The 24,356-nt window shown below is 37.6% G+C and overlaps 1 protein-coding gene across 3 annotated transcripts; it reads left to right on the top strand.

The window, feature by feature from the left end:
* The first annotated feature begins 1,656 nt into the window (after positions 1 to 1,656).
* RNF141 (ring finger protein 141) lies at positions 1,657 to 23,566 on the top strand. 3 transcript variants are annotated; one of them, XM_087821730.1, is made up of 6 exons: positions 1,657 to 1,743; positions 6,891 to 7,079; positions 9,748 to 9,856; positions 12,858 to 13,039; positions 17,474 to 17,581; positions 20,507 to 23,566. In XM_087821730.1, the coding sequence occupies exons 2-6, from the start codon at positions 6,937 to 6,939 to the stop codon at positions 20,655 to 20,657; spliced, it is 693 nt and encodes a 230-aa protein (XP_087677856.1). In that variant the 5' UTR covers positions 1,657 to 1,743; positions 6,891 to 6,936; the 3' UTR covers positions 20,658 to 23,566. The 3 variants fall into 3 exon arrangements, with proteins under 3 accessions (XP_087677856.1, XP_087677855.1, XP_016062115.2); XM_087821729.1 differs by having other exon boundaries at positions 1,661 to 1,748; XM_016206629.2 differs by lacking the exon at positions 1,657 to 1,743 and adding an exon at positions 4,743 to 5,640.
* Positions 23,567 to 24,356: the final 790 nt, after the last annotated feature.

Here is a 24,356-nt window from a genome sequence, read left to right as displayed (position 1 = left end):
AAATGACATCTTAAAAATACCAAATCTTCTGACCCATGAACATGATATATCTTTGTATTTAGATCATTAATTTCTCAATGTTTTGTAATTTTCAGTTTATATGTCTTTCACATCTTTGATCAAATTTATCCCTAAGTATTTTATTTTTTGCTGCTGAATGGTATTTTTAAAATTTCAATGTCCAATTATTCACTGCTAGCATCCAAAATATATAAAGAACTCCTACAACTCAATCACAATGACAACAACAAAACCCAAATAGCCTGATTAAAAAATGTGCTAAGGACTTTTTCTTTTCCCATCCACCTACTGATGGACATTTAGGTTGCTTCCACCTCTGGGCTATTATAAACAATGTTGCAATGTGCAAATACCTCTTCGAAATTGAACTGCTTTTACATATGATGGTAATCCTGAGTCTTCGTTTTTTTCAGCATTCAAATATTCATCAAATGTTCAAATATTGATCTATCGCATGCCAGGCTCTGTGCTGGCTGACAGGAAGACAATCCTCAGTACGTGCCCAATGAGGATAAAAAAGGAGTACACAGACAGACGTGGGCCTGGCCCTTCATCTGACTGAAGTATTTTAGGACAAGAGTAAAACGCACAGGCTCAAGGGTCATTTAGCTTGGATTTGAATCTGGCTCTGCTCCTGACTGGTTGTTGGCCTTGGAAAACTTAATTGACTTTCCTAAGCCTGTTTCTTCATCTGTAAAATGAAGACATTAATAATCGATACCTCATAGGATTGCTGTGAAAGTTAAACGAATTCATACCTTTAAAGTCCTTAGAACAGAGCTTGGCACGTAGTAAATGGTCCATAAGTATGAGCTGTTTATTACGAGAGGACAGGACAAGTTCACAATGACTGGGAAGGGCAGGTGTGCAACACGAACAAGTGTAAGCAGTGCTGGAGCCGCTAAGCAGGGAGGCGACGGCGCCGCCGCAGCTCCGTCCCAGCCTCGCCCTGCTGCTCCCCGGCCGGCGCCTGCGCACACTCCTGCGGCGAGCGCAGCGCCCGCAAGACGCTTAGGATCATCTGGGGCGCACACCCCGACGGGTACTTCATGGGCAGCCATTATTGACTATGTACGTTCTGAAAAGCCGTAAATCACTAACCCCTGTTCGTAATAATAATAATAGCTGCCATTTATTAGGGCTTACCATTTCGGACCCTGTGACAGTCACTGTCCAAATGTTCTCGTTTGTGCTTCTTAATCTGGCCAGGTGAGCATAATCCACCCCATTCTGTGGCAAGGAACGAGGTCATCTTTGTGTCACTAAGACCAGTGGGGGGTTGGAAGCTTAAAACGTGGTGGCTGGGAATCCAATCCTTAACCAAGCCGGGGCTCACAGAGTGGCCATGGTCAACAGCCCCTCGGAGACGGCGCCAGGAGAGGCCAGGCCGTGCCCACGGCCATCCCAGGGCGCCCGACCTCGAGGAGCCCGCCCGGCGAGGCCTCTCCCGCCGCCACTGGGCACGTCCCCGCCTTGGCCTTCGCCGCCACCTTCCCCGTCGGAGCCCGGGGAGAGGCGGGGCACGCGAGCCGCCCGGAGGTCAGGGGAGGCTGGGCGCCGTCTCCAGGCAACGCGGGGCGGGCAGAGCTTTTACGTCACTGACGTGCGACCGGGTCGCGCGCCGAGCCGCCGCCGCCGCCGCCGCCGCCGCCGCCGCCTGAGTCTGAGTGACGGGCTACGGCGGCACCGTTACGGCCGGAAGCGCGATGACTTGAATGTGGGGTGAGGTACGCAGCGCTGTCCCTTCGTCGTTTGCTTTCCTGCCAGCTCCGCGACCCTCGGCCCGGGAGGGGCACGGCCTCAGCGGGCGCCGCCCGGCTAGGCCCCAGCTCAGGCCGCGGAGCTGGTTGGGAGGCCCTGCAGCGGACGCGCCCCCCCAGCCGGCGGTTTCCAGGGGCCCGGGTGGGGGCGGCCGTCGTGTTAGGGGGAGGGTCTGGGGAAACCGGAGGGCGTTGGTCCGTCTCGAGCCCGGAACCGCTTTTGAATCTTGCCGCCTGCGCTGTCCGCCGGGCAGCGGACGTGGCTGTTGGTTAACAGCTCGAAGTTCTGGGGCGCTTGAGGGGGCGCGGAGGCGGCGGGGAGGCCGGTGCGGCTGGGAGCCCCGAGCTCCGCAGCCGCGCCCGTACCCCGGCTTAGAAACCCTCTGCCGTGCTGCCGGACTCAGAAACGCTCCTGGGCTGCCCCCAGCCCCCGGTTAGCTGGACTGCCCTTCCCAGAGGCCTGGCCTTGTTGAACCACCTACCTTGAGACCCGGCTGGCACAGAACGTTTCCTTGCTAATAATTGTTATTGTATCGTTTTACAAAATGTGGACTTACTCAAATTCATCCCCAGCCCCTTTATTTTAGTTGCAGTGTACGCCCATGTTCCTGACCCTGCCCCCGTTTCACGGCACCCAGTGAGTCGGTACTTTCCTCTGGCTTAGTTATAAAGTTGCCTGTGGTTTTTAATTCTGAGATTTTCTGTATAAAGTTATTCTCCACTCGCCTCCGCCCATTCTTATGGCTTTAAATTGCGCCCCATCCATTCAGAATTTTTTCCGGGGCATCTCATACCCACGACCCGAAATTAGCCACCGCTAATCTGAAGTCACCTCTCTAAGAAGCGATGCTTCTGAGTCCATGACTCAAAAACAGTGTGGACTTTTACCCTTTCCTTTGATGCTGCCTGGCCGCCATTTCTAAATAATTTCCTCTAGAATTTAATTGTAGATTTCCAAAGCATGTTCTTTGTCATTTCGTGTAAGAACTTAATCTTTCTCAGTTCACATCCAGACACCTAACACACTTGCCTTACCCTCCTCCCAGAAAGAGCAGGGAGGGTCCAGAGAGGATTTAGTGTATTTCTCAAACTACGTATGTAATGTACTTAGTAAACACACGGGTGCTGTCAGAAATCTGTATCCTTAATCTCCATCCTTTGGTAGTTTTTCTTTCTATAAAAATTTTCATCTGAATAAGATCTTTGAGCCCAGAACAGGCATTCCAGGCTCTGTAGTGACTCTTACTAGTCTAATTTGTTTCACTGTGTATCTGTTGTAACTGCTGTTAATTTCTTATCTTGCAAAACAACCTACAGATGGTTTGCGTAAGCAATGAGTAATAAAAGTGTATCCTTAGGGACCTAGTTTTTAGTACTTAGTTTTTATCACTCATTTTTTTTATTATTGACTTCATGATGAGAATAATTGATTATTTCAATTCTAAATATCATTTTTGTAAGTAAAGTAGTTGATGACAAAATTTCACAGAGAGCAGTTTTCAGCGGTTTTCTAAATACTAAAATACTTATGAACTAGTTATCTTGTTCAGGCTTTTCAACTTCGCTTTAATCTTTTTATGAATGGATATGTTTTAAGTTTTCATGGAGGATTTTGGGGTTGGTTGGGTTTGGGTTTGGGGGTTGGTTGGTTAGTTTTTGCCCGTGATGTGATTTTATATCTTTATAAAGAATATTTGAATTACAGCAATTCATTTGTTAGAAAAAGAAGTGATCGAGTGTATGTTACCACCCACTAGAGAATGTGGCATTTTTGGAATCCTTGATATTCCTATGTTTCAGAATAACAGTTGTTTTTTATTTTAAAAATCCTTCAAATGTTTTTTGAAAGTACATTATTATCCTGCTAGAGAGGACTAAATTATAGGTGGCACAGTAGTAGGAGAGCTGCTAGTTCTTTGAGAAATCTTGACCAGAGATTTGTCTTTTGCTGAATTCTGTGCCAGTGGTTTGCAAATTATGTTCCCATGCAATACTACTGTTCCATGATCTAGAAGGAAGTATTTTGCTAATATCAAATAATGAATATTTCTCAATTTACATAAATATTAATTGAATGATAAATTTTTACAATTTTTTCTCTCTCAATTTTTTCTCTTCCGTGTATTTTTTTTAACTTCAGCTTCTCCCCACGTTATTACTAGTAGCTGACTAAACAGATAAATAAGAGTCAAAAGACTACTGAGTGAATAAAAAAACAAAAATGGTAAACAATATTTACTGTATCCATTCATAAACATTTATTGTATGCTTATGTATCTGCTGGAAGAGCGAGCATAGCTCTTGTCCTCAAGAGGCTCACAGAGGGCCACAGTCAGGTGACCTGCCATATGTGCTGCGATAGTAGAATGTACAGAGTCACCAAAGAGGGACACTAAAAAACCTGTGTGGATTGACTAGAGGGGAGCCTCAACAGATTGTTTTTGTGAACATGCATCCTTGGGTGTGGTTTTATATTGTAGATAGATGACAGAGACATTTTTATACTAGGGGTAGATACTATTATTTATCATTATCTTATGGTATTCAAAATGAACCATAAATTCCAGGCTCTCTCCACTGAACCAGGTTGAGAACCACTGTTCCAGGCTCTTTTAGTAGTCTCTAGATAGTGTTCCCTTCTAATAGGAGGAGTTAGTCGTGATCAGGTTTCCCAGATACCAAATGCAATTACAGGGTAACAAATTAATATGTTGCCTCAAATTACAAACCTTGCCGTTCAAAGTTAGGGCACCAGATCAAAACAATGCAGAAACAAAAAGGATCATTTTCTAATTCAGTAAATAAGTAACTAAGGCTTCTCTTTAAATATCTGTTTGATGGGCACATTGGTTAAATTACCATTGAATGTTTTTACACTGTTACGACTATATTTCAAAAGTTTGATTTTTTTTCTTTGTTAAAGTAATGTAAGTGTAATTTAAAGTTTTCAGTCTGGTTGGTTAAAAAGTCTTTTATTGCATCTTGATTGTATTGATACAGGAAAGCTAGAGAGAATTTAAGTTTCATTTTGGGAGTAAAATATTAGATTAGAGGTCACCTACCCCACTTCTCACCCAAGCAGAAATCTCTAAAACTCTCATAAGATGATCTTTAAACACCTCCACACTTTCAATGAGAACAAGCTCACATACATTAATTATAAGACAGCCCTTACCACTTCTAAATAGTTATGGATGATAGGAAATTTCTTATATTGACCTGAAACCTGCCTAATTTACACAAATTGGCCGTTCTCTTCTCTCTAACTATATGAAATAAATCTTACTCCCTCTTTCACATGAAACCTCTTCAAATATTTGAACAAACTTATCATGTTGCTCCACGTTGTTGCTAAACTGTGATTAGCTAGAATAAATTGCTTTGTTTCCTTTTCTAAGTCTATAACATCTTGCATACTCTCCCAAATATGTTCAAATGATTAGGTGCCCTTTAAAAGTGTGACTGCTAAGAGCTGATCACAAATGTCGGTGTGGTCTAACCATTGCAGAGCACAGTGGGACTAGGCTCTTGCTCTGGACATCTGCTTCTAGCTAGCAGGAGTTTAGGATATTTAACATCTTTCTTGTCCCTGTTTACTAAGTCGGCTTATTTTGTCTGAAACCCTCAGACCTTTCATATTTTAACTGCCTTCAGCACATCTTCCCTATGTGTTTCTGTGCAGTTGGCTTTTCAAAACATAGGATTAACTTTTAGCCACACTTGATGTAATTTATTTCATTTCAGAAAATACCTACTTCAGTCTTGATTCTGGTATTCAGTGGGCATTCTTCATTCCAGTTTTAGTCATCCACAGATTGGGCAGGCATGCAGTCTTGTCTTTGGGTCATCAATAAAAATGGTAAACAGCCCATCTCTTGGTGCCAGTCTCCCTCTCCTTCTGCCTCTCTGCTTTGGTAACTCTGGCCTTTTTTATTGCTGCAGTTACCATGCTCCTTCCTATGTCAAGCACTTTCTGTGACCTCTGCCTTCAATGTTTTCCCCTCACCATGCCTCTAACCCTCTTCTCTGGCTAACTCTGACTGACCTCAAATCAAATGTTGTTTGGCCAAGGACTTCTTCTCTGACACAAGACTAGATAAGTTCCCCTTTTATAGGCTTTTGTAGCACCCTGTACTTGTTTGGTTTAGCACTTTCATTTTGTAATTATATATTTATTGGCGTGATTGTTTGTCTCTTCTGCACTGTCTCTTGCTCCACAGTGGCAAGAACCATGTTTCTTTCTCTCACTGTTGTATCCCTAGAACGTAGCACAATGCCAAGCACATAATATTGTTGAATTTAATTTTTTTAAAAGCCATTTAACACAGTGGTTTCCAAGCACTGGCCTACAACCATTGGCTCTGATGATGTTTTCACAAGTTTGGGTTAGCACAAAAAAAGGAAGGGCAATAGCATGTGTGCATATATGTGGTATATGTCAGTGGAAAGCTATGGCCGCCTTGGAAGGGCTTTTATTCTAATATATCCTTTTCAGGTTATAAATTGTTCTTTTTAAATTTTTTGCTAAGTTTTGGGATTTTTTTTTAAACAACTATCCATACTTAAAATAAATGTGCAATACCATGGTGCTCTAAACTTTTACTAGTCTTTGAAATTCAGAAATCACTAATGTTGTAAGGAACAAATGAGTTAATATGTGGAAGGCCCTTAGTTTTGAGTCTGACACGTGGTAAATAGTCAAGAAATGTTCTGAGGAAAATTTTATAAGGTAAACACGCTTCCCATGAAATAGAGTCACTTAAATGCCTCCACATGTGTGTGTGTATACACATGTGCATGTCTGTGTAGTGGTTTTTGACTTGGCAAAATTATAGGAATTAGAGATTCATCACTCTCCCAATAATATAAGTGAATCCTGTTTTCTCATTTAGCTATGTGATCTTAAAAAGTAGAAATATAAAACTTTACTTTAAAAATATAGCTTAAATAAATTCCACGTTAGGCTATGTAAGTCTACTGAACTCTCACTTAAATGTATTCCTAGTTTTTCTTTTATTTTCTTGAAGAGATGGATATATTGCTGTTTATTTTATATATATGTGTGTGTGTGTGTATATATATATAGTAATTTTTATATATATTTAACAGAAACTGTGTGAAGCAACACTCTGGACTTCAAAGACATCATTTCATCATGGGACAACAAATTTCGGATCAGACGCAGTTGGCTCTTAACAAGTTACCAGAAAAAGTAGCAAAACATGTCACATTGGTTCGAGAAAGTGGCTCCTTAACTTACGAAGAATTTCTTGGGAGAATAGCTGAACTTAATGATGTGTAAGGCTTGCTCTTTTTCATTTTATTTTTCCCCCTTATGTATGTCCCGCATGTCATGACTGTGAGAGGTAATCAGAAGTATTGATTGATAGGACTTAATATTTTCAGCAGCAGTTAGCAAATATTTATTACCTACTGTAAGACCATCTATGTGGCTATTTTAAAATATGTAATAGGAACAAAAGAAATTGAAGGAACATAAAATTAAATTTTAAACACAGGCATATAAATTGGTTCTTGTTTTAAAGCACTAAAGGGGTACATAACGAGAGTATGCCAGTTAGCCTGACTAGAAAAAGGCTCCTGGGATAGTCAAAGGGCACTCAGGTTTCTATATATCAACCAGTTCATCTGGTTAATAAATAAATAGGTCTTCTATGTTTGTTCACACTGCCATTATTTTGCAAGAGAAATACATATATAGTAATAATTCATTTATCATCGTAGAATAAGGTATTTCAGTTACTAATATTTTCTAACCAGCTAACATCTTTAAATCTCTACTTAACTCTTGTGTAGATTAATGTTTTAAATGGAATATAAATTTCTCTACATTCTTAAAGAGCGTATTTAATAGAATTTAGTCTTTTGTTTGTGAATTTATTCTTTATTATGTCATTTTTTATACTGATCTGTAATAGAAGCTATTAAAATACACAGGGCTCTTTGTCCCTGAATGGCTCCAGATTGTTATGCTTTTAAAATACTACTTTTTCTTTGTGTGTTTTCTCCACTAGTGACTGATGAACAGATGTCACTTCTTTCTGTTAAGTCTTTCTATAGCAGCACCTACATCCGTGTGTGTGTGTGTGTGTGTGTGTGTGTGTGTGTGTGTATTATCTCCCTTGGGATGTAATTCTGGCATTGCCTTTTAATAAGATCTTAAAGGGTCTCTCTTTAGCCTGTTCAATTTAGCTAACATTCACTGAGCCCATTGTATGTACAAGGCACTCTGCTGAGGGTTGGACATTTTAACTGAGGCCTAAAATGATTGCCCAAGTATTAATGGTAGATCCAGTTTTCTCTAAGTCTGAAGGTTTTTTCACCATCCCACCTTAACTATCCCACTTTAACATCTCTTTAAACTCCCAAAAAACCAATCAACATCACCAGGAAGTCTGGACCCACTTAGTATAAATTTATATTACAGTCCTTATTAATAGTTTAGGGTAAGATACATGAACCTGCTCCCTAGCTATGTGATAACTATATTGGTTGATAAGAAACATACTTCACCATCTGTAACACATTAGATAAAGAGAAGGAATTACAGTCTTTTAATGGATATGACTGGAGTCTACTGTTACTAGCCAGTCATAATGAATAAAGAATGCCTTTAAAGTTATCTTTGAAGATTATTTCTTTTAAGAACACTGGATTTCATTTATTTTTTTAAAAAGCCCTGTATAGATATGTGGATCATCCTATATGGTTATATATGTAAATACGTAGAAAATGAACTAGGAAGCTGCATGCTGGGTCTCTGGGGAGTTGGTGGAAAAAGGGGCAGTGAGATTTTACATTTTTCTGTGTTTGTGTATTGTCTGATCTTTATAATAAAAATGTAGTCGTTGGTTTTTAAAACTTTAGCATTTTACTTACTCCGTTTTTTGTTTTTTTATAGATCGTCTAAATGGTAGTATTTGAGGCCTTCCTTCTGGGACCATATTCTTAGGGAGTAAAATTGGGTTGAGAATTTAATAGTATCATAAGAGTGGAATGGTTTTTATGTCTATTGGCTCAACTCTTACGCAGCATAAGCAGTGACATTTACCATCCCTTTAGAGTCTTAGGACTTATGTAAACCTAGTCTACTATACAAAATTTTGCCTTTTTGCCTAAAGATACTGAATAAAATGTGTCCTGTGAAAGCACCCACAAGCTAAGTTTACTGTGTAATACAGAGGTGATGGTCAAGAATATTTTCCTCGTATTTATTTAGCATAAGAATTTTCTGTCTGGATTTGGTTTTTAAACCAATTTTCATGACCAGGGTTGGGCATTTTATAAGTGCAGTGCTGTCTGAGAACTAAAGTTAAACCTATACAGAAGAAGCGTGGCTTGATAGCTAGGAAACAGCTGAGAGCTGGCACAGCTGAATTACATTCCCTGGCAGATTTTGTTACCTAAGGCTAGTTGCTTAATTTTCAATGGCCTCAATTTATTTAGCTGTAAGTCACTTTGTTCTGAGTGTAATACCCCCACTGGTGCTCAGACAGAAATGTGAGTAATGATAGAAGGGAGCAGGAATATTTATACCTTTGAACCAATTTAAATTAGCATTGATGGCATGATATAAAAATTTGGATAAGTGAAACCAGCTAGTTTTTCTTTTAAATACCTGATTCCGTGGATATGTTTTTTGTAGATGTCTTTGTTAAAAATTTAAAGACCATTGAGATGTTAGATATGACAAAAAGATTTATAATTATCATTCCACTATGCTGTTGACTTTAAAAACCTTGGAAATTAAGTTGTACTCTTAATCAAAACTTTCTCTATTCCTGTGTTTTAAGAATCCAGTTGTTACAATCATTATTATTATTTGTCTTTGTGTGTTTTCTTCAAATTTCCTTCTCTGTTTTAAAGTGTTTCTTGAATCTGGTTTCATGACTCCATTATTTTGTATGACTTCATAAAATTAACAAATACGTTTGTCTCTTTTCAGAACTGCTAAAGTAGCTTCTAGCCAGGAAAAACATCTTCTCTTTGAGGTACAACCTGGGTCTGATTCCTCTGCCTTTTGGAAAGTGGTTGTACGGGTGGTCTGTACCAAGGTGAGAGTGATAGAGGCTTCCCATGCAGAGCTTAAGTTATTTTGGTGGGTAGAACCACATTTAATAGTGGAATATAGTATGACTGAAATAAATGTTAATAATTTGATTATAATTTTGTTGTTACATTTATTTATAAAACTGTATAAAACATAGTTTTTATACTGTTATTGCCTTCCAGGTTAACTGTTTGAATCTCACTGGTTGCATAATTACCATATAGCAGAGATTTTTTATAATCAAGAAAGGTGATAGTAAACCTTCTACCCCTCTCTCTGGATTTAGCTGGCCGCAGAATCCTAAGGTGACACCCTCCTTAGCTCTAAGATGACTCCTTAAAAATTAGTTATCTTAGGAGATCATTTCTTTTAAGAACACTGGGTTTTATTTATTTAATAATAATTTCTAAATCTGTTAGAAAGGTTTGGGTTTTTTTGTTTTGCTTTAGTAATTTTTAGTTATAGAATGGAAATTTAGTTATAAATTTTCAGTTATAGAACTGTAATTTTTAGTTATATAATTCATCATCAATACACTGTCTCTTAGTTCATCTTTAAATTTTAGATAATTGACTAAATCGCCTGTGCTAAAAGTTATAATGGCAGCTATCATAGAGTATTAGGAAGCCTCATCCACCAATGAGTAGATTAGAATAGTTGGCTTTTAACCTTTTTGAGGCCACATAACTTTTGGTGAAAATGAAGGAACAAATTTTATTAGGCCTTCTTCTATCCCAACTCATGCTCTAAAACATACAAACAGTAAAATCATCCATGTGCGTAAAACTAGTGAATTGGTCATTCATGAGTGCCCTGAAGTCCATTCCTGACCAACCCATAAAGAACTCCTGGGTAAGGAGATTTTTTTTCCTTTTGTGTCATGATCAGCAAAGTCCTATACATTCAGTCCCCACCTCATTCCTTGACCTTATCTTCTCCCACTCCTCCTCCCTCTCATTCTATTCCAACCGCCCTGGACTGCTTGCTGGACTCCTTGCACTCCTTGCCAGGTACATTTCTGCCTAACAGCCTTTGCACTCCCTATTCTCTCAGCCTGGAACTATCCTTCCCCCAAATATCTATATGATTCATTCTTGCACCCCTTTTAGTTCTTAAATGTCATCTTCTCTGTGATGCCTTCCTTACAGCCCTTTAGAATTTCATCTCCTCTGTTTCATCTTCTCCATAAAACTTATTTCTGTCTAATCTGTATTTTATTGTCTCTCTCTCCTACCTATAGTGTAAATTCCACGAGGACAGGATTTTGTCTGTTATACACACAATGTCACCAGTGCCTAGAGCAGTGCACATATTAACTATAACATTATGTGTACTCAGTAAATATTTGTTGCATGAATCCTATGATTATATTAGTTGGAATTTGCTAAACTTTCCTGTTAAATACTATATCTATGTGAATTATTCCCTAATTTCTTCTGAGTTATGCAGTTCCAAAGGAAGACTGGCAGTTTCTTCCACTCTGAAAATCTGTTTTGTAATCTATAAATTTCTGTCACAGTTAATTCTGTTTGTTCTCTTTTATTGCAAGGACTATTATATATATTCATTTCCATATAGATCGTGCCATTCCAAAATTTAATCATTTTTTTAATTACTAGCAATGGTTCTGCCATTTTCACATGGAATCTGATTCACACTTGATTCTGTTTTTCCTCTTGTTGACTTCTCAAGTAGTAAACAATAAATGCTAGTCACAACTATTATTATTTTCATTCCAAATATGGAAATGTTGCTATAATAATTTTTTTAATATGTAACCTAATTACTTCACTTTCTCATATCCCAAGTTCCATCAACACAATTCAAAACCTCCCTCATTCACAATTTTAAGGCTTTCTATCTATACCTCTCCCTGTGTTCTTCATTTCTTTCTAAGTATTTTCTGATTTTGTTTGTTCCATTTATTTTTATATGCACTTAATAGATTTCCTTGCTTCTGTTCCCATAGTCTTCCTTACCATCTCCTGTGTTGAGAGGAAATTTTTCACATCTCTAATATGTTGCTAATTAATACATGTTCTTTGCCCTCAACCCTACTAGCTTTGGTCATTTCAAAAGTGAATATATACCCCACTCCATGAGTCTCAACCTGAAAGCAATATTATCTCTCTTTACCTATTACCTCACACTTGCCCCAAATATGTCCACACATTAAGAGTGTAAGCTAGCCTGGCAGGGTGTGGCTCAGCGGTTGAGCATTGACCTAGGATCCAGGAGATCACAGTTCGATTCCTGGTTAGGGCACATGCCCGGATTGCGGGCTCTATCCCCAGTTGGGGGCGTGCACGAGGCAGCTGATCAATGACTCTCATCGTTGATGTTTCTATCTCTCTCTCTCTCTTTCCTCTCCCTTCCTCTCTCTGAAATCCATAAAGATATATTTAAAAAAAAAAAAAAAAAAGCTAGAGCAGGGTTAAGTACAAACCTGTAGACACTGGTTGCTTCATTTTAAATGAGTTTTTGCTATATTTCAAAATAACCTTTTTTGTTAGGATTTACTTCAATATAATTTTCTCACTTTAGTTTAGAAGTTTGGGTATAAACTAGAACTTAAGATATTCAAGAAGGCAATCTGTTGTTTCAGTTGTAGTAGAATGGCATGTAGTTGTTGGATTCAAATAAGTACTTTAGTTAAGAAATTCTTTAAGAAATTAAAATGAAGACAGTTGTCAATATTGATCTCTAAAATTCATTTCTTGAGTCTGGGAACATCACCTGACCTCATCAACTCTAAACTGGATGCTGTTTAATCAACCCTCCTGGGCTATTTGAGTATCAAATGAGATAAATTTGTGTAGCTACTTTGAACCCCACAAATGTAGGGAGCATGGTATTATTCATTTGCTCAGACTCTGACTCTCTTGTCAGGTAATTTGTAAACCTGAAAAACTTCTACTTGTTCATCATTTTGGGAAAATTTGATCTGAGAAATTATCAGTGTTTTGGGGTGTGTTTGCTTTTCTTCATTTTCTTTGTGCTTTTAGATTAACAAAAGCTGTGGCCTCGTTGAAGCATCGCGGGTCATGAACTTGTACCAGTTTGTTCAGCTTTATAAAGACATCACCAGTCACGCAGCAGAAATGCTGGCACAGAGCGCTACCTCTGAAGACCCTGATGAAAACATGTCATCTGAGGCATCTTGCCAGGCTAGTCTTTGGATGAGAAGGTATCCAATACATAAGTACCAGGTTTCTCTCATTTTCCAATATGCAAGCTAGTGAAATCTCATTAATATTTTTGCTGGTGCTCTTTGTGACATCTTAAATCACGTTACTTTTTGTCTCAATGATATTATATCCCAGATCAGCTTTTGGGTTAGTCTGTGCTTCAGGACATGGTTGGAGTGCCAAATTAAAGAAAAGTTGAAGTGGCTAACACCAGGTAATATTTCTGTCAACCCTGATTCCATGAATCCACTCACTACTCTACATACTTGCATTTAATGACAAAAGAGCTTCAGTTAATACCCCTCTTATAATAGATATTTAGGTTCTTACAGCAAAGCCCTCCAGGAAATTAGGTCCAAAAATGGCAGAACCATTCCAGTTTTCCTTAAAAGTATCTAATTGGAGCATTAAAATTATAAATATTGGCTCTAGGATTTGGCAGTACATTCAGGAATGAACAAGGAGTTTATGTACATATTGCGTATACCAGAGAAAATGAAGTCAGCTAGTGTTTTCTGTGCTGGTGCTTGTTTACTCAGGCCTGATACATTATTGTTCTGTCTAAACTTCCTTTTTCTTCTCTATAATGTTTTTGGCATTTTAAAGCTCCCACCTGTTGCCATTTGACAACTATGACCAAGTTTAAATTTGTAAACGCCTCATTGGAAAGTCTTACCTGGGTCCAGACATGTTGACATCCTGTCTTATATAGGGTAGACAGCAGAAACCTGTATTGACTGTGTCTTACCTTAAAGTTAAAAATATGCTTAACAAGAATTTGTTTTTTATTGCTCTAGTTGCATTATCTGGTCTATTCTTAACCAACTGGTTTCCAAATACTGTGTTGTAATAAAATTGTATTTTCCACTTATCATTTTCTGTTTATCTTTAATAGGATTGTTTGATTTTCTAGGTTTGGGCTGTACAAGTGGTACTGAAATTCAAAATGAGTTTTATAGCATTATAGGCAGCATTAAGGCTTATCTTTCCTGTATTTTGTAAAGTTAATCTTTCAAAGACAAGTGTCTGACTTTGTGCCTTTTTTCTCTCCCTCTTCAAAATGGTGATTATTTATACATAATATTTTTAAAGCCAAGAATAGCATTTACCAGTGTATTTAAGCTCTGTCATAGCAAATGAAATGAAAGTAATACCTTTTTCTCGTTGCAATCATCTTAGTGAAGGAGATAGGGTGTTACTCCTTTTCATGTGCCCTCAAGACTAGAAAATTCAATGCCAGATCAGTAGGTTAGGACTGCTTCTTGCCTTTGTATGCTTTTTGGTTTTTAGTTACACCCTAATACAGTAGTTCATAGGAAACCAGACTTTTCAAGTTGAAAGGGATCTTATGAGGTATTAATTGGTTCAGCCTTACATCTGATGAATATTTCTATTAGTGGTTTACATTTATTGAGTACTTATAGGGTATTAGGTATTGTGATGGGTGCTCTACATGTATAAACTCATTAAATCCTCACAACAACCCCATGGAAATAGCCCATTTCAGATGAGGAAACTGAGGTTTAGGCAAATAAATGACAAAGGTAGAAATTGGCCCAGCTGAGATTCACATTCAGGCCTGTCTGGCAGTACAGCCATGCTTCCAACCTGCATTACTACTCTCTGGTGCATAAAACCCTGTACTACAGTGCTTCCTAAATTTTGATATTCAGTGGTTTTGAGGAGGAGCTTGAGATTCTATCAAGCTTCCAGGTAGTGTCACTACTGCTGATCCATGGACAACACTTTGAATGGTAAGATTCTACTGATGGCATTTAGGCAAGTGATAGTCCAATTTGTACTTGAATACCTGCAGTTATATAGGACTCACCTCAGAGAAGCAAGTCTTTTCATATACAGATGGTTCTAATTACGGTGAAACCCTCCCTTTTGTATTATTTTCCTCAAATAGCCCAAATCTGGCTCTCTCAAGGCCACACAGCACAGCCTCTAGAATCAAATTGCCTGTGTTCAAATCCTGACTGTACTAACTGACTGAACAAGTTATTAAACTCTCTTTCCTTGGTTTCCTCATCTTTTAAAGAGGATAACAATAGTATCTGCTTCGTAGGACTCTTGAGAGAATTGAGTTAATATATGTAAATTGCTTAGAATAGTACCTAGCCCATAATTATATGTGTGTAAGAGTTAACTGTCATTATCACTAAATTATTACTGTAGTCTGCTTATTTCAGTGGCAGTGCCTTTTGGAATTCCACCAAAAAAGTCTCTTTTCCAGGCCTTCACATATTTGAAAACATAATCAGGTGCCCACTGAGCCTCTGTTCTCCAAGATAAGCATCCTCAGTCCCTTCAGCCTTTGTTTATATGAATCTCTCTGTGTCCTGGAGGCTTTCCTGGATAATCCTTTATCTGTCAGTATGTCTTTCAGGGTAGGGAGCATAGAAATGAATGCTCTATAAGTGGTCTAACAAGGAAAAGTAGAGCAAGACTCTTCTGGTCACTGCACTGCTTGGAAGGTAGCAAAAAATCAGGTGAACACTATACAGGTTCCATTGCTGCTTCTGTGTTTCCTGTTCTTTCTTTTACCTCTATCCAGAATGCTGTTCTTCATAGCCCTCTTTTCATCTAACCTGTCAGTATATATGGATTCTGTTAATTCTCTGCTATTGACACCCAAGTCTACATCCTTAAATGTAAATTGTAAGCTCCTCAAAAGCAGAGACTCCAGTTCCTCTGGGCCTGGCACAGTATGTAGCACCTAAAAGGCACTTAAACATTGAAATAAACATATGTAGAAAAAAATCAAATACATTAGATTCATATCCATCTAGGTTTTCATTCTGTTTACCCATTTCAATTCAGTGGCTACCCTATTTTGCCCTATTGCTGAAGCGTAACATTTCATCTATTACCACATCCTGATGATTTGTTTTTCATAATGACCCTAGACCAGGCCCTAATTATCTCCCAGGTGAATTGCTGAAATAAGAGCCTAATTGGTTTTCTTCCCTCTCTAGACTGTCCCTCATGCTGCATTCCCAGTTGATCTTCCTAAAATATTATTTCAATGGGTATTACTTTTCCCTTGATCAAATTCTAATTGTAGTTTGCCTGTCAGAACCAGTTTAAACTTTTTGTTTTGATATTCAAGGATCAGATTATCTCTGCTATATTTAAGCAACTTTTCTCCCAGAGCATCATGCCAGGCTCCTTGCTGCAAGCGTGTGTGCATACACACACAGGTTTTTTCTTACCTCCACAGCTTAGTTTATTCACCTAGCATGTTCTCTGTCAAAATCCTATCGTTTATCTACCTCATCTTTCCAACAAGTTTGAAATACACCCATTTCCTCCTCCGTTACTTCGCTCTTAGTACAAGTAATGCACATTTGACATTTGCTTATATTCTGTTTATGTTCAAATTTTGATGAATTTTAAAGTGATATATCAGTGTCTTATATATAGTGGTATAAGCACAGCAGGGAATTAAAAACATGTTAGAGATAGTTTCTACCCTTAAACTTATAGTCTAGTGGATATACATTGGAACATTCAGTCTTTGTATAATTAAAAAAGTAATACATGCTTGATGAACAAAACCTAACAATTACAGAACAGCACAAAGGATAAAAGCAAATTAAAGTCCCTTCAAGAAATATTTATTGAGAACCGAAGACAAACTCCCTTTATTCAAAAAATTTACAATTTATAGATAAACCCACCAATAAACAGCCAGTTGAAATACAGCATGTAAGTTCTTTAATCGAGGCACATATTGGTTTGGAGAACAGGGAGATGATATTTTGAGCTGAGTTACTGAGGTTGGAGTTTACCAAGCTCACAAGGGTATTCCAGGAAAGAAAAACACCACATGCAAAGGCACCTGCTCATTCAGGGCGCTCTAAATTATGGCTAGAGTAGAAGATTTGACATCTCTGTTCTTCCCAAGGTGAAAGAGCTCCTTGAGGACCGAGACTACTTTCTATCTCTTTTGTATTTCCTGTAGCACCCGATACTTACGCCTAAGCTGTTTTTCATTTATATGCTCATTATCAGCATCAGCACAGGAAGGCCCTGATGGCAAGGTCCGTATTTTAGAGAGCTTTGTATCCTGCATGGTGAATAAATCATATATTGGTTGGATTCATTTATATAAATTAACTATGATTTAAATGGGTTATTTTCAGAAAGACCTGAATATTTCCAGTTTTTGTTCATATTTCCTTTTTAACTATTGCAGAATTTATCTTTTATACAGTCTTTATGAAATTTGCCCCTCTTAATACTTCTTTCCTAATATAATTGCCTTCCCTAAAAGGTATGTTAATTTAGTCTGATATTGCATGAGTCACTTGCTTTATCATGAGGGCACATAGTTGTTTGATAATGCTTTTTAAGGCAATGGAAACAGTTTAAACTATAATGACAGCAGAGAATATCATTGTTCCAGCTCAGCTTTCACATTGCAGGGCGAAGCAGCTGACTGATGAGGAGGAATGTTGTATCTGCATGGATGGTCGAGTTGACCTCATCCTGCCTTGTGCTCACAGCTTTTGTCAGAAGTGCATTGATAAATGGTAAGTTATCTGCTGTCATCATGGGATATACATGCGAAGTATACAAAGGTCAAATGGGAGCCTGTATATGAATAAATTTAAAATACAAAAATATTGTAGTTAGTATAAGATTTTGTTCTTTAGAACTTTGAATTTTGTGCCATGCCTCCTAATAGTTAAAAATATTTTTATTTTTATACCTGAAGTTTATAAAATGTGGGGGTATATTTTAGTTTCGGTGTTTTACTTTTGCTATAAGGAAATTTGTGCCTGACTTGAGTCTAGAATGACATGCTTCCCTTTTTCTTATTTCTACACTGTTCCTTTTTATATTATTAGAAGAAATAATACGAACCCTTGAAAAACTGGATCTGGAGGGAACTTGAGAGATGAGCTAGTCAAGCTCATTAGTATTTTATAAATAAGAATCTCACTCTAGCCGATTTGACTTAGTGATTAAAGCCTCATCCCGTGGACTGAAGGTTCCGGGTTTGATTCCAGTCAAGGGCACATACCTCGGTTGCAGGCTCAATCCCCGGCCCTGGTCTGGGTGTGTGCAGGAGGCAGCCAGTCAGTGTGTCTCTCTGACATCAATGTTTCTATCTCTCTCTCCCCCTTCCCCTCTCTGAAAAGCAATGGAAAAAGTCTCCTTGGGTGAGGGAAAAAAAACAAAAACAAGAGAAGAATCTCCTTTAGGAGCATTTATAATTGATATACAATAAACTACATATACTTAAAGTACAGTTGGATGTTTTGACATGTACACATGCACAAAGACTACCATTGCAATGCAGATAATAAGTCCATCACCCCAAAAAGTTACCTTGTGTCCCATTGTAAAATCTCCTTTCCACCCCTCCCTTCCAGTGCCCAAACAACCACTACTCTGCTCTCAGTCACTGTAAAATAATTGGGATTTTTTAGAATTTTTATAACTGAAATCATATAGTATATACTCTTTTTTGTCTGGCTTCTTTCATTCAGTGTAATTAAGATATACCCGTGTTATAGCATATACCAGTAGTTCCTTTTAATTGCTGAGTAGTATCATTATATGGATACACCACAGCTTATCCATTCACCTGCTGATGGATGTTGGGTGGTTTCCAATTTTTGGCTGTTACAAATAAAATTTTTTTTTAAACTTTATATCCTCCCCCTCCGCTTCCCCCTCCCCCTTCTCCCCCTCCCCCCTCCCCTTCTCCCCTCCGCTTCCCCCTCCCCTTGCTCCCCCTCCCCCCTTTGAGTGATTTTCTCTGTTTGGATAGTTAATATTGCGATGTCTTTTCAAATTACTAATCTTTTTTTCTACAGTGCCTAACTTGCTATTAATTCCTATCCAGTGTATTTGTTACTTCAAAAATTTGCTTTGAGTCTTTTAATATCTTCTGTGTCTCTACTTAATGTGTTCGATCTTTCCTCTGGTTTTCTTTTAATACATGGAATATGGTTCCATTACCTTTCATTTCTTCTCTGCTACTTCTGGCATCTGTGCCAGCTCTGGACTGGTTCTGATTCTTCTCTTCACTTGGGTTGTATTTTTCTGCTGCTTTTTGTGCCTGGTAGTTCTCGATTGGGTGCCAGACTGTGATTTTTACCTTTTTGGGTACTGGATATTTTTGTATTACTATAAATATTCTTGAGCTTTGTTCTGGGATATAATTACTTGGAAACAGTTTGATCCTTTTGGGTCTTGCTTGTACAATTTGTTTGGTAGGACTAGAGCCATGTTTAGTTTAGAGCGAATTATGTCCTACTAATGAGGCAAGAACCTTCAGAGTATTCAATGCTCTGTGAATTACGAGGTTTTCCAGTCTGGCTGAAGGGAACAGGCAATATCCCAGGCCCTGTGTGAGCTTTGAGTACTGTCCTGTCAAATCCTTTTGGGTGATTCCTCAGCCTGGAGTAGTTTCCTCATATGCACACACTCTGCTGAATACAGTCAGGGGACCTTCGGTAGATTCGGGAATTCTCCCTTTGTGCAGCATTCTCCACACCAGTTCTCTGCACTGTGAACTCTAGTTGCCTTTGCCTCCCAAGATTCTCAGCCCCGTCCCTTCAACTAGGGGAGGAGCCTGCCAAGGCAGTAAGCTGGGGCAGTTGTAGGGCTCACCTTCTTTGCTCCACACTTCACAGGTATTATTGTCCTTTTTTGTCTGATGTCCAGTCTGTCCCTATTGGCCAGACGCAGAAGTTGACTTTTAAAATTGTGACTTGTGCACAAAAGAGCACACGTAATTATCTTGTAAAGTGTCTCTCTCTGAGGAACCAGAAAAGAATCTGAATAATATATGCCAGCTCTAGCTCTCACATTTAGTTTTTGGAACAGATTTCTTAGTTTTTGCACAAAAGCCAAAGCGCAATTGATATAATTTAATTTCTTTGGTCTCACATTTCACTGAGATGAAGAGAAAAGCATTCTCCCTGCATGACATGTTTCTGGCTCAATATGGTATTTTTGAAATTTCCAAAATAATGTTTGACAAGACAAAAAAATCCTTTTGGAAAACATAAGCTTATTTAAGTGATCATATATAAGCTCTTTTTCTATCAGGAAAATTATTCTGCATGTAAAGTTATATTTCATTTTAAACTTTGAATGCTTCCATTTTATTGTTTGTAATGGCAAAAGGTAGGGGAAAACCTAAATGTTCTTCTGTGGGAGGCTAGCTAACTGAATGGTGGCATATTCGTACAGTGTATGTTTGAAAGAACGGACGGCTCTAACGTGTACCGGTACGTAATGGCCTAAGATACACTGACAAACTGGTAGGAGCGGCTGCCCCTGGGAATAAGAATTAAAGATTGGGATGGAGGGAGAGATTTGTTTTTCACTGCATACTTTTATGTTATTTACTTTTTTAAAATTTATGTACATGTATTACTTTTCAAACAAACCTGTTTTTAAAAAAGGAAAAGAAAACTGTTCTTTGACTTCTCTAATAGGAGTGATCGACACAGGAATTGCCCTATTTGTCGCCTGCAGATGACTGGAGCAAATGAATCTTGGGTGGTGTCAGATGCACCCACTGAAGATGATATGGCTAACTATATTCTTAACATGGCTGATGAGGCAGGCCAGCCTCACAGACCGTGACCTTGGGGGTGAAGTGTTTTGTTGCTATTGTGGGCTGCAAGCACTTGGTCACGGGGAAAGAATGCAGGGATGTTGTGGCGCAGGCACCGAGAACTCAATTTTCCCTGCCCTCTTATTTTCACTTTTCTGACAATTTCTCCCATTTCTTTTGATAAACTTTTCATGTCTTCCATTTGTGGTAAACTAAAATTTGCTACTGTTTTAGACCATATTTTTCTATTATTTATCTGCTCTAATATAGCATATTAGAACTAATTGCTCTTGAATCCTTTGCTGAGATAACAGCAACATTTCCAGAGGCTTCTGAAATACTACTATTTTTCAGGGTAGGAGCATTCTGGAATCTGTTTAGTTAGGTTTAAAATAAACCATGAGCCCTGACCAGTGGGGTTCAGTGGTTAGAGTGTCCCGTGCACCGAAGGGTCACGGGTTTGATTCCCAGTCAGGGCACATACCCAGGTTGCGGGTTCGATCCCCAGTTGGGGCACATACGGGAGGCAACCGATTGATGTTACTCTCACATCAATGTTCCTCTCTCCTCCCCTTCCTTTCTCTCTAGAATCAATGAAAAACTTTAAAAATAAATAAACAATGAATGTTAAAAAGTTGTAGCTATCTAAGAGATTTTTAAATGACTGAAAATGTAGAATACTTCAAAGTGCATGTTACTACTTAAATTAGTCTTTCTGCTGAAATCCAAGGATTATGTATGCCCCCTTGTGGTTAATTATTACTCCTTTATTAATTATTACTTGAAATGATCCAGTTATTTCGTAACTTTAGCTGTGCATTTTGGAATTACATGTTTTTTACTTAAAAGCTTTTTTTCCCCCCATGCTGTATAATTTGGGTGAAGACTATAAAGTTGCGCATGACTTTGCCTTGTAAATGGATTTCTGCTGGGGAATCGTCTAGAAATACTTTCCCACAGCTGGGGAACTGTTTTAAATAATGCTCATGCGTCTTGGAGTTTCAGAATGAAATTTTTGTCACAGATCCTAAATTTTATATGTCTAAATTATGTAAAATCATTCAATATTGGTTTATGGTGCTTTTATTTTCTTGACTTGAAAGCATCCTTCTGAGGCCAAGCCCTCAAACTTCTTAGGTAGATTACGAGAGAAGAAAATAGGATGTAGCCTTTTAGCCATACATACATAAAACACCTCTGAAAATTAGGAGATAATTTTGCTTTCTTACTGTTTCATTCGACTTCCTTCGAAATAGTTTGAAAGAGTACAGTCATAATGGAATTATAATGTTCAGTGGCACTTCAACTATTCTTTTTAAAAAATTTTGCTTATAAAGTTAAATTTTTGTTTTATGTTAGGCATTATTATGTCAGCATATAATAAAACTAGGGCCCGATGTCTCCTTTTAAAAGAATGTTAACATTCCATGTAACTTTCCTGACTTCTTGGTAAGTTACAAATAATTTGAAGTACCAAAGTATACAATTTAAGTTGCTGCTTATTGATGGCAGAATTTTTGGATACTAGGATTTTAATAGGCATGCAAATTAAATAATTCATTTCTAAGAAAAATTTCTGACCAAAGGTGGCTTGATTTTTACCCCAAAATACTGATAACTAATTGGTTGACATTCATGATGGGGGCAGGTCAGTACCAAATAGCTAAATACTCACTCTGGGCATTTATGCAGAGTACTGAGGGCTCTATCATACGGACCTGGCAATGCACTTTACCGTTGTGTTACCTTGAGAAAGTCATTTCCTCTGGTCTGTAGGTTCATATTTTAGAAACTGAGACTTTATTTGTGGTTTTCACACTTAATTTCAGCAGTAGAATCTTTTTTTTCCAAGTAAAATCTTATCAGAACTCCCATATACATGCACTCTATGCACAACCTACATCACTTTATAAATTCATATTTTATTAATATAAATTTCTTTATATAAACTTCATGTACTGTAATACTAAATGTTATAAAGTCAACCAATGAAAACATATATTAATACATTGGTGATATCAGTGTATTAGAATTTGGTAACACAGTTGTATGATGGGACTTGTTTTTTAAATTAAAATTTTTTCCCCAGAAAAGTGTATTTTTTAAATTAAATTTAAGTCAAATTTGCAGAACCCTGACTCTCTTCCATGGATTGTTAGTATTCTATGGGACATATTTTGAAAACTTTGGGATAAATAATCCCCTGATATCTTTTCCAGCTCTAAGATTTTAAATCCTTTAGATTGGACTTGCTGAGTCCAACTCAGATTGCTTAATTTAAGAATGTTTCTGAAAATGAACAAAGTTGCTTTACAGATTTTTGGATCTTTCCCAGGTATTGCCAATGATTTTACCCCTCAGAATCCTTCACCTTTCAAGGAATTATTTAATAGTGAGCACAGTAACTTGATATTGCCCAAACCTTTTTACTTTTCAGTATGAGCTCCAAGACACTAACTGATCTACTGTGAAATATAAAATGTATTTATTAGCCTTATCTAACAAATGAGCAGTTTTTTGCTTACTCCATTAAACTGGGTGATAATTCTTTAGATGTGAATATTACGTACATTATAACAACTAATCGTAAAAAGTTGTAAATTTGTTTAATGGATGAAATGTACACTTTTTGTATTCTGTACAGCTTTGTCTTTTTTAATTATGAAGTACTTAAATGCACTTACTATGATAGGTAATACAATGTGTGCCTTCTAGGATTTGTGAAATGGTTTCGTGACCGTAAGGAATTTATTTTATGTTACAAAGTTTTCCCTATCCTAACTCAATAACAAAGGGTTTACGCATATTATAATACTGTAGAACTTTAGTTTAAGACAATGAATTTGACTCTGTACTGAATTTAGAAGTGAAGAGTAACAGTGTTTTACTCTTAGGATGAACTGATACATTGTGCAATAAATAATCTTTAACAAGTAAACTTTAGTTACTTGAAGAAATTTTTTTCTTATGTGGTTTCACATTCTTATATACTAAATGTTTATATTTCTTAGAGGACTATTTTGTATTGTGCTCTGGGGGTTTGTGATGTCTGTGTACTATGTTTTAAAATTCATTTCAAATTGGATTCAATTTTCTTATACCTAATATATATCTGAGTAATAAGGCTTCTTGAAAGTATCGTTTGGTCAGTGGTTTTTAACATTAGGAAGTTGGATTTATTAAAAGGCAGTCTGAAGAATTTGCATTTTTAACTGGTTTCTTCATTAAGCCAAGCTTACCTCATCTATCCAGGAATAAAAAACTACTTGGAGGTTAGGGAAATCAGCTGATCACCCACATTTGTGCTGGACAAAACAATGACAATGTAACAAACAGTTTATAGCAGGCTCTCATTTGTTTTCTTATCTTTTAAAAATAATTGATAACATAGTCCATCCTATGACAGTTTTGATGTTTACCTTGTAAAATCATTTCTAAGATAAAATTAATGTAATTAGAGAAGCATATTAGACTCTTAGTGCTGAGAAAAGGAGAGCCATTTATAGGAAGAAGTGGTAGTTTATAATTAAATTTACTGATATATATCATCATGAGAACACATTTTGACCTCAAAAGACATAAAAGCCTCCTCATATGTTTTGCTAATTTTGCAGCTGTGTATAGTCTTACTCTTTGGCACCTTCTATCTTTTCTAATAAAATATTTATTTAGAGGTTGAGGGTGGAAAAATTCCCAAGGAACTATATTTGTCTGATTAGTGTTCCTTT

Source organism: Miniopterus natalensis, chromosome 11 (assembly GCF_054644295.1).
Source record: "Miniopterus natalensis isolate mMinNat1 chromosome 11, mMinNat1.hap1, whole genome shotgun sequence".
Lineage (NCBI taxonomy): Eukaryota > Metazoa > Chordata > Mammalia > Chiroptera > Miniopteridae > Miniopterus > Miniopterus natalensis.
This window is presented reverse-complemented; position numbering and strand designations above follow the sequence as displayed.

Bases quoted from the DNA above. Each gene is read 5' to 3' on its own strand.
- RNF141 (XM_087821730.1), top strand. From the start codon at position 6,937: ATGGGACAACAAATTTCGGATCAGACGCAGTTGGCTCTTAACAAGTTA. The intron at 7,080-9,747 runs GTAAGGCTTGCT...GTCTCTTTTCAG, and splicing joins ATAGCTGAACTTAATGATGT to AACTGCTAAAGTAGCTTCTA. The intron at 13,040-17,473 runs GTATCCAATACA...TTCACATTGCAG, and splicing joins GCTAGTCTTTGGATGAGAAG to GGCGAAGCAGCTGACTGATG.